The 10579-nt window shown below is 42.7% G+C and overlaps 1 protein-coding gene across 2 annotated transcripts; it reads left to right on the top strand.

Moving 5' to 3' along the window:
• Positions 1 to 207: 207 nt before the first annotated feature.
• On the top strand, positions 208 to 10458 carry cilp (cartilage intermediate layer protein, nucleotide pyrophosphohydrolase). Of its 2 annotated transcripts, none has more exons than XM_053616817.1 (9): positions 208 to 1344; positions 2952 to 3087; positions 4214 to 4261; positions 4484 to 4753; positions 5328 to 5501; positions 6069 to 6383; positions 6466 to 6574; positions 7302 to 7459; positions 7548 to 10458. In XM_053616817.1, the coding sequence occupies exons 2-9, from the start codon at positions 3021 to 3023 to the stop codon at positions 9914 to 9916; spliced, it is 3510 nt and encodes a 1169-aa protein (XP_053472792.1). In that variant the 5' UTR covers positions 208 to 1344; positions 2952 to 3020; the 3' UTR covers positions 9917 to 10458. The 2 variants fall into 2 exon arrangements, with proteins under 2 accessions (XP_053472792.1, XP_053472791.1); XM_053616816.1 differs by having other exon boundaries at positions 2938 to 3087.
• Positions 10459 to 10579: the final 121 nt, after the last annotated feature.

The raw sequence follows: 10579 nt of genomic DNA, 5'->3' as shown, positions 1-10579 counted from the left end.
TGCTAACCCAATGCTAACGTCGGACACTTGGAGCGCTTCGACTTCATCCCTCTGGAAGAAGTATTCCCGTCTCCGAAAGAACGAATTATACAGACGTAAAGCTTCATTTTCAAATGTGTTTGACTGGAAAGTAAGATCCTGTCAGGTCCAGTTCACGCTTCATCAGAACTGCTTCCGAGAGCCACGGAAAACGCTGAGCGTTCAGGCTTTCAGAATGTAGTGTTAGTAAATAAGTAAATAACATTTTATTGTTGTCTGTCGGTGTAAAACGACGGTGCTCTGACGTCAAATTTATTTACATTTATTTTATTTTTTTTACTTCAGCCTAATTTGACGGAGGTTATACCCTTCACGCCGTCCATTAGCAAACATTTACTTGAATTCCTGGTGTTTTAAAATTTACTCTGATTTAATTGCAATTGAAATGACAAAACCGTTAGCGGTTAATCTTAACCTTTAAGTCTGTAACCGATTACGAAACAAAACAAAACAATGAACCGGCTTCAGCTGGACGAGTGGTTAAACTGTTTCAATAAGAGTAGCGTGGAGAAAGACTACAGCGTTCCGTTTTCTAACTACGTCCATCAGGTAAAATAAAGCACGCAGAATTTCTCTCTTCAGTAAAATATTCATTCTTTTTCGAAGCTGCTTTATTGGACGTGGGCGTCGATCATCACTGACTACGTTTACCCGCACGTTAAACTCCGTTTATAGTCTCTACTCGTATCGCAGCCGTGTTCCGAGTACGACGTCGACGTGCGTACAGGTGTCGGAGTATTCCTGTATACACGCTAGTGAGCGTGCTGATCTACACACGCGCTGTTATTTCCCGGGAGGTTCGAGATGCTGCCGTTGCTACCCAGAATAAAGCGTTTAGATGCAACAAATTATCAATTAAACGGGCCATGTTCCAGGGTTTGGAATCAGAATATTGTCTTCATCTGCGTTTACATGATACTAATTAGACTATTTCCGTGTGTGTGCGTGTGTTTCTGCGTATTGATTGCTTACACCTTCAATTACTATGAACAGAAAAACATCTGCTTCAGAAGATTCTGTAAAACCGAACAAACTTGGATTTATCACTGGAACAGAAAGAGTTGAGAACACTGCTACTGGAGCTCATTTACACGGTTCTCTAAACCACACAGAGAGAGAGAGAGAGAGAGCAAGAGAGAGAGAAAGTCGTTTCCTCATGCGGTCATCTGGTTTCCTGATCGTGGCGTACAGCCAAGCCCACAAGTCAAGCTTGAGCTATATAAGAGACCGCAGAAGACCGAGAGCGCACACACACCATTCCTGCAGTTGAGGTCTTCTTCACTTCTCTAAACGACCGTGACCTGGGTGAGACGACATCTTATTTTCCTGTTCTTATGGTTTTATTCTTCATGATGTAATATTATTTTCATTACACAGCTGAATGCTGCTACGCTTTGCGAGTGTGTGTTTTTAAGTGTTTATTTTTCTTTCTTATTTTCTCGTTCATCACCTGAAGTTTAACTGATAGAAGTGAAGAACACATAGGTGAGAGTTCTAGTAGTTTCACTACAGGTACTAAATAATTAATAATAGACTTTATTAAATCACAAACATATTTAAGGGGTTTGAAAACAAACAAGACATCCCGATACTTAAATCTGTGGCTTGTATGTTATGTGTCTGTTTGTTGGGGGTTTTTTTTTTTGTTTTGTTTTGTGGGAAACGTGTCCGTTCACTTTGCCAGGGAAAAGTTTTTTTTCTTCTTACATCCTGTTTTGGTTCAACATTAAATCCTCTAGCATTAGAAAATCGAATTAATTAATTAATTAATTAATGTGTATAAGTGAACTGAGAAATGTTTGCGATTTATTAGAAGGAAAAAAACCCACAACAATGAGGTATGTGCCGAAGATTGGGGGGAAATTTTACCTGGGTTCCGTGAACTTGTGCCCGATGTAGCGTCGGATTCCTGTTCGTGTCTGATGGAGTGGAACTCGATGTGGTCTTCTGCGGTTGTAGCCTGTCCACCTGAAGGTTTGCAGTGGTATTGAATGCTTTTCTGCTCACCGTGGTTGTAAAGAGCGGTTGTTTGAGTTACTGTAGCCTTCCTGTCTCTCACTGAGCACGCTCACTGACGAGGCATTTCCTCACCCAGACCCTTCTTTGTTTTTCGCATCATTCTGCGAAAGCGTGAACTCTAGCGACGCGTGCGTGTAAAATCCCAGGAGGTCCTACATTTCTGAAATACTCAAACCAGCCCAAATATCCCCCTCCCCCCATTCCGGTGTATGATGTGAACATTAACTGAATCTCCGCATGATTTTATGCACATGATTGGCAGAATGCATAAATATCTTATCTAACAGGTGTGCAGGTGTATTTTTGTGCTGTTCTTGATACGAACACTGTTTAAATATCAACTGGAAGACAAATCTCCCCTTACAGGAAGATCTTCACCAAACCAGTGCACTCGCCTTTTAATAAAAACACTCCTTTAGAGTCTCATTCCGATCTGTAGTCTGGATCTACGTTCACCAGGGTATCGGAACACTTGTTTAACGTTGTTTCTTCATTGAATTGAAAGATCGCGGGTAGACTGCAAAGCTTAAACTCCATCGGTTCAAGAACTTTCGAGCGGTGAAGGGTTCGTGTTGCACGTTCGCATTTTTACGTTCCCCGGATACACACTGATGACTCTTACAGACGTGATATGGGAACATAAGAATGTGTTTTTAGATCCGTTTTCTTACTCCACGGCCTCTTTCTTTTTCCAAATCTAAACTAGAACACGTTTAATAGAGCAACAGCTAAAAAGGGTTGAACAACGCAGTATGTAGCCTCACGTTATTTGGGTAAAAGGGTCCGAGTTTTAGGAAAACAAGTAAGAGTTTTATTTAACCCCCCCCCCCTCCCTCCTTCTATGCAGATACATTGCTTTAAAATTTCTCTGACTTGTAGGAGTTCTGTGTCAGGATTATATTTAGCGTGAAAAGAAGAAAAGGTCATCACCAGAGGTGAAAGGCCGCCAGAACAGACTCGAGATGGCGTACAAGCGAACGTGGGTCTGTCGTCTTCTCCTCTTTGGAATTTCCATCACCTTCGCTCAAGGTTTGTTTCGCTTAACCTTTTTGTTACCCCCATTAACCCAACCGTAATATTTATTCACAGGCAGAGTTCATGGTACAACCACTCAACCCAACCCAGCCCGTTTCTAGCTTTTAATGTGAAATTATCCATGGTGAAAGTGCTAACAGGACTTTACCAGCTGCTTTTATTGGTAGTTGCATAATCTCGTGCATTTCACCCTTCTGTAAAGATGATAAATAGCCTCCTGGTTGCGCTTCCTCTCAGAAACCGAGCTCGATGGGAAACGATGCGTGTAAGCCAGAGGCGGTCGGCCACGCCGTACTGCGAGCTCGAGGTCAAGCCGTGTCAGTTTTAAGTTCCTGTGATGAACCTGGAACACACGCAAGCTTGAATAATACGAGGTCGAGTACTGTTCAACCGCGTGGATTAATCCTACATCGTTATTTTACGGTTATCAAAACATAGAAATGAGACGTCGTCAAGCTCTAGGGGTGAGAACGTTGGTCTGTGAAGGAGCCTGATCGCTAACAGATGAGTGAAAATTACACAGGAGTGTTTGTTTGTGTGGGGGGTGGGGGGGTGTTCCTGATTTAAACATTTACATCATTTGTTTGGTTCAGGTCTGAAACTTTTTTTTTCTTTTTCTTTTACACATTCAAAACAGTGTGAGTTTGTTTATACGTGGATATAATAATGTTTTAAAATGATCACATTACATTACAATTTATCAAGTTCATTTTGACCGGCTTGATTGCTTCCTTTTTTTTTTTTGTAGAATCTGGAAACCAAAACAGTCGAGATATTGAGAGTGTGGAAGCATACGGAAGCAAGTGCCCTTTTTGTGGGGGGGATAAGACAGTTACACACACCTCCAATAAATTTTATTAAGATCAAATACCAAGACAAGATTCATGCTTAGCTATATTTAAATCTGCCTGACCATGTAAACTTATTAAATGTTGTTTACACCTCTCTGGTGCCAATAACAATCTTTTAATTATACTCTATACACGATACACAGTGGGGTGGTGGTGGGATTTCTGGATCTAGACCTACACCTTGCTTTATTTTAAAAGCTGCAATACAAATTAATTTGATTGTTCTGATTGAGTTGTAAATATCAGTAAAATGCTGAATTTCTCTACAGGATCAGGAAGATCCATGCAGGACAATCCAGCTGTGTTCGATACCGAAGGTATTTATATTCATCATCGCACAAAACATTTATAAAAGAGTTACCATAATCAGGATTACTCCCACAGGCTGTCATCAACATATCTCTTCCACCTGAATGCTTTTGATTAGTCATTATTGATGTGCTGGAACTGAAATAATCTAGTGCTGAGATCGTTGTGGAAAAAAAAGAAAGGATATTGAATGTGATGCAACGCTAAGCCAGTGTTCCCGACCTGTCCAGGTGACTACGACTGGACGACTTGGTTCAACATCGATCACCCTGGAGGGAAGGGAGATTATGAGCAGTTGGATGCGATTCGATTCTATTACCGAGCTCGTGTGTGTGAATCCCCACGGGCGCTAGAAGCTCGTACTACAGACTGGATACCAGCTCGCAGAACCGGAGAGAGAGTGCACGCTGAACCCGCTGTGGGATTCTGGTGCATCAATTCAGAACAACCTGAAGGGAAGAGCTGCTCTAATTACGCAGTCCGTTTCCTGTGCCCAAGAGGTAAGGTTTTACGGAATAGATTTTGCTGACTGATGACAAATTTAGAACCTTCCAGAAAGACTGCAGTACATTCAGTGTTGGGTCTCTTCCATAAGTGCTGAAATTCATCTCAAACAAACAAGAAGTCCAAAGCAAGCAGTTTAGCATTTGGATGGAGTGGAAACGTTGGTTTTCTGATTAATACAAGATGCTGGAAATGTTTCCCCCAATGCCGTAGTAAAAACCTCATGTTTCAGTGCTTTATCTAAACACACATCCACAGGGGGACACTTGTGCTCTTTGAAGTGTTTGGGTTTTTTTTTTCTTGATTTAATTAACAAACGTCATTGTGAACTTGGCCAGAAAAGAGACTGCTGAAAATAAATGGACATCGAATGTCAAATCTCTCCATTACGCTGTTATTTGGTCACGTTTCTATCCGTACAGATCACGCCCTTTGGGCACTGTTACCTGTACACAATCGGCTCTAGGATTTTCAATTGGTTTTGATTTTGGGAATGGTCAAAATGGACGATTGTGACGGAACCTGACGTCTGAACACCATGAAAACCTAATTGCACCTGTTGGTTTTTAGACACCAAGCCAGAAACTCGAGGAACGTGGGGTCACTGGTCAGACTGGACCCCGTGTCCTGCACAATGTGGCCAGGTCGCAGCCCAGGTCCGATCCAGAACGTGCACAACCCAATCCAGGCAGTGTAACGGTCTAAAGATGGAGAGCAGACAGTGCAAAGGACCCGTATGTCCAGGTGATGTTGCTTATTCACAAAGAAAGACACATCAGTAAGATGCTGACTGACTCTTCTTTCTTTTTCTTCTGTAAACAGGGTTACATGTTTAGTACCCCCCCAAAAAAGGCCAAACTGTGCTTGTCTCTGGGATGGTACACTCAAGGATGAGTTTTCTCCTGGGGAACATGAACCTTTTAACACTCATTTGATTGTACATAATTAGAACTTAAAGTAGTGTACCTCTAGTGGTACAACAACACTTCAGATTTCTAACAAATTGAAAAACATACCAGTGAGCAGGGGTCATCAACTGGCAGATGGTGGTCTGGATGTGGACCCAGACCTCACATCTTAACCATTCTAATCAAGCACTTGGAAAATACTGTAGTAACATGGATAGTTCAGCCACACTAATATCTAAACATGAACCTTTGCATCTTCTTCTTAGGGCCAATCGCATGCATTTGTTGAAGTTATTGGGGTAGCTCAGTGAGAAAGCGAGTGAGGAAAGTCGTGTACATACCAAGCAAAGTATAATTTTTCTAAAAAGCATCTAAATGTCTCCTCCTCTTTTGTTGCTTTTAGGTTGTAGTTTGCAGTGTGTGATGGGCAAGGCAAACACAGACTGCAGTGCTTGCATGTGTGAGGATCACACAGTGCTTGGGTCAGTTCGTAGAGCTGGAAGTCTTCCAGCTCCTGGGGCAGCAATCCTCCTTTCAGGCACAAGCCCCAAACTTCTCACGCTATCTGACCACAATGGACACTTCCGTGTACCAAGGATCTGCCCAAACGGCAACACTACACTGCTGATCAAGCTGCAGGGCCACAGACCTAAGGAGATTGTTATGCCACTGAGCTCTGAGCCTACAACTGTACTTCATGTGAAGCTGGAGCGAGCAAGTAAGGCTCTAAAATTGAATTAAAATACATTACTGCCTTTCAAATGGAGAGAAATAAAAATCCCACCATGCACCTTCCTCAGAAAACCTGTATGTGCAAAAGAACCCAGAGTCAAAGGCGAGGAGAACGGGTCAGACGGCTGCCTTCTGCTGCAAGGTTACTGGTTCACCTGAACCTGATGAGTACCAGTGGTAAGACACAAACCAGTTCTTAATGCAGTGTTGAAATTTATGCAATTTGCCAAAGTAAAGAACGATAACTTTGATTTGTTATCTGGCACCATAAAGAGTTCAATTTCACAAAACAGTCCCGCCAAACTTTTTGAGGATCGCCCCCCCCCAAGTGTGTATACATTATGTCTACTTTTGGCATACAGCCACAATCTCTTAGGAAAATCCTGAAGGATTTTGAAAGGTTGAAAACCTTTCTGCGAGCAGGAAAAAACTTTTTTTTCTAGTAGGGCTCAGTCTAACTCGCACCACAAGATATGTACTTCATTTCATCTCTCAGGGGAAATCAGAAAGAAAACACTTTCCAAAAGCTAGATTCATAACCATTCCCAAAACAAAGCTTTCTTCCAAGAGTGTATACACTACAATACCCCACATATAGATGTTCTATTTAAACACCTAGCTTATGGCAAAACCTATTGGAGTAGTGTTCTACAAAGAATTGTTTAAGGGCTTCTCCACTGGGACAATCCAAATAACCCATGAGTGTTTCCATTTAACCTTTCAGAGTTTATGAACAAAATCTCCCCCAAAAATTGGAAAACGTGCCTTTTGACATTATCACATCTTAGCATCACCATAGTATGTAGACATCAATAATCCCCCATATAGACTGTTTTTGTATAATACATTAGCTTTGCTTTACTGGAAACCAGTTAATTTCCTCATTAACACTGGCTAATTCCAGGTTTCACAACGGAACTCTGCTTGCGAAGAGTATACATCACTATGACGAGAGACTTGTTTTGAGGAACCTAAGCATGGATCAGGCTGGAGAGTACTACTGCAGAGCCACCAATGAGAACGGTGCCATTAAATCCAAGCCAGCCACACTCTTAGTCATAGGTGAGCCTTTTACATAACAGGCAAAAAAACAATTCCTACCTGTTTACTGTTGCTTTGTTCACCTTGGAATCTCTTTCTATCTAAAAAGGTCAAGCTGAGCCTTCATGCAACCCAAATCCTGAATCCCACATGATCCGTCTGCCTCATGATTGCTTCCAGAACCAGTCGAACTCATTCTACTATGACGTAGGAAGATGCCCCATAGAAACATGCAGCGGCCAGCTGGACAATGGTATCCGATGCAAAGACTCCATATCTTTCTGCTGTGGGGTGTCCAAAATGGAAGAGAGACAGATAACATGCCAAGGCTACCAGTTACCTACGATGGTGGTCACCCAATGTGGCTGCAAAAAATGTGTGGAAATAAAGACAATAGTTCGTGGGCATGCTATTGCAGCAGATACAGGAGAGCCCTTAAGGTTTGGGCACATCTATATGGATGGTGCAAGGATTAGCCGAACAGGATACAAGGGCACTTTCTCCATCCAAGTTCCCACAGATACTGAACGGCTAGTTCTTACTTTTGTAGACAACATGCAAAAGTTTGTGAACACTACTAAAGTGCTTTTGTTTAACAACAAAGGTGGAGCTGTGTACCATGAGATCAAACTGCTGAGGAAAAAGCCTCCTGTTACCTTAAGCTCAAGCGCTAGCAACAAACTACAGCTTGGAGAAGTACAAGGTGAGGAACCTATGGCTGAGCTTGAAATTCCACCAAACTCTTTCTACAAGCAGAATGGAGAGGTATTTGTAGGTAATGTGAAGGCCAGCGTTACCTTCATGGACCCAAGAGATGTATCCACAGCAGCGGCCGCTCAAAGTGATCTCAACTTCATTGGCACCGAAGGTGATACGTTGCCCTTGAGAACCTATGGCATGTTCTCAGTTGACTTCAGGGATGAGGCAGACGGGGAGTCACTGAATGCTGGAAAAGTAAAGGTTCGACTTGACGCGGCCCAAGTCAAAATGCCGGAACACCTGGAGACAATGAAACTGTGGTCCCTCAACCCAGAGACTGGCCTTTGGGAAGAAGAAGGACAGCTTCGTATGGAGAAAAAACAACGACGAAAGCGAGAAGAAAGGACTTTCCTCGTAGGAAACATGGAAATACGAGAAAGACGGCTGTTTAACTTGGATGTGCCTGAAAACAGAAGATGCTATGTTAAAGTCAGAGCTTTCCGTAGTGAACGATATATGTCGAGTGAGCAAGTGGAGGGTGTTGTGGTAACTCTGATTAATATGGAGCCTACAGCTGGTTACTCCAGCAACCCTCGTGCATGGGGTCGGTTTGATAGCGTCATCACTGGTCCCAATGGTGCATGTCTACCTGCCTTCTGTGATGACCAAAGAGCAGATGCTTATTCAGCTTACGTCATGGCAAACCTTGGAGGTGAAGAACTGGAAGCAGTAGCTTCAGCGCCGAAATTAAATCCCAACATCATTGGTGTCCCTCAACCCTATTTGAATAAGCTGAACTACAGAAGAACAGATCACGATGATCTTAGAATCAAGAAGACGGCGTTCAGTATCAACATAGCAAAACCCAGCCCAAACGCAGCTGAAGAAGCAAACGGTCCCATTTATCCAGTGGAAAAACTGAAGGAGTGTGAAGAAGCTCCATTTAACGCACCTCACTTCCGTTTTTCAAGAGTCGAAGGAGATCGCTATGACTACAACACGGTTCCTTTCAACGAGGACGATCCAATGAGTTGGACAGAAGACTACTTGAGCTGGTGGCCAAAGCCGACAGAATACAGAGCTTGCTTTATTAAAGTAAAACTCAACAGCCCACATGAACTCAATGTCCGTTCTCACAACATGGGAGGTACCCATCCGAGAACGGTTGGCCAACTCTATGGCCTTCGAGACACCCGCAGTATCAGAGACCGGGACCAGTCCAGTGTCTCAGCAGTCTGTTTGGAGTTCAAATGCAGTGGCATGCTGTATGACCAAGACAGAGTGGATCGCACTCTAGTAAAGGTGATCCCGCAGGGTAGTTGCAAGCGAGAGAGTGTTAACAGCATGCTACAAGAGTACTTGGTCAATCATCTTCCACTAGCTGTCAACAATGACACCAATGAGTTCACCATGCTTGCACCACTGGACCCTTTGGGCCACAATTATGGCATCTACACAGTTACCGACCAAGATCCTCGCACAGCTAAGGAGATAGCACTTGGACGCTGTTTTGACGGTACGTCGGATGGGACGTCACGAGTAATGAAGAGCAATGAAGGTGTGGCATTAATCTTCACTTGCGGCGACAAAGAGGTCACCAGACAGAGCGTGTTCCAGCAGCTCCAGAATGCTCCAGGCCGGGCCATAATGGGGACTACTCGTCCAGGTAGAGGCAATCGGAGGCAGAGAGGAGACTCATCAGCCACACTCCGTAATAGCCAGAGAAGAAGTACCCGCAATCCCAACATTCGCTCTCCAGCCACCCGCCGAAGCTCCTAATGAATATGTCTAACGGAAATGGCCTGGCGAGATCTAGTTTTGTTTTGTTTCTTACACTAATGCATAATTCCTATGTTATAAGATGAACTGAGAAATTAGACTTATGGGTTAGAGTACAGGTTCCGAGCCCTGGTCCTGAAGTACTCCCTCAACACACTTGATTCAACTAATCAACCAATTCCTGAGATGCAGTGGGCATATTAGAGCAGGGAAAACAAGGTGAAAGGACCAGGATTAAAGAACAACTAATCCCCATTGTACCGCAAACTCATAGCAATATTAGAAATAAGATTATGTCCAGGAAAAAGCATTTCAAGGAATGTTTCTTTTTTCCCCCCTAAACAATTTAATCACTTTTACCAAATACACCTATTCTTAAGTCATATACATCAATCACTTACCTGTACTGTGATAGTTACTACTTGAAGTTGTAAATAGTGGGATATTTATTTCATACACAATGTTAAGGAACCAGAACTTAAAATAAATGTCTATGTATTTGACTCATACTACAGAAGGTTTAAAAAAAAAAAAAAACCAAACACTGCTGGAGTTCTCACATTGACCAACATTTTTGTGAAGCAAATAATTTAAAGGGGGTTAAAACAAAAGAAAAACCTCAAATATTTATTGGGACCAACGTTTTTCATCTGTTCAGCCCAT

This window comes from Ictalurus furcatus, chromosome 27, assembly GCF_023375685.1.
Source record: "Ictalurus furcatus strain D&B chromosome 27, Billie_1.0, whole genome shotgun sequence".
Lineage (NCBI taxonomy): Eukaryota > Metazoa > Chordata > Actinopteri > Siluriformes > Ictaluridae > Ictalurus > Ictalurus furcatus.
This window is presented reverse-complemented; position numbering and strand designations above follow the sequence as displayed.

Coding starts and splice junctions, on each gene's coding strand:
- cilp (XM_053616817.1), top strand. CDS start 3,021: ATGGCGTACAAGCGAACGTGGGTCTGTCGTCTTCTCCTCTTTGGAATT. Junction 4,754..5,327: donor CCGTTTCCTGTGCCCAAGAG/GTAAGGTTTTAC, acceptor GTTGGTTTTTAG/ACACCAAGCCAGAAACTCGA. Junction 7,460..7,547: donor AGCCACACTCTTAGTCATAG/GTGAGCCTTTTA, acceptor CTATCTAAAAAG/GTCAAGCTGAGCCTTCATGC.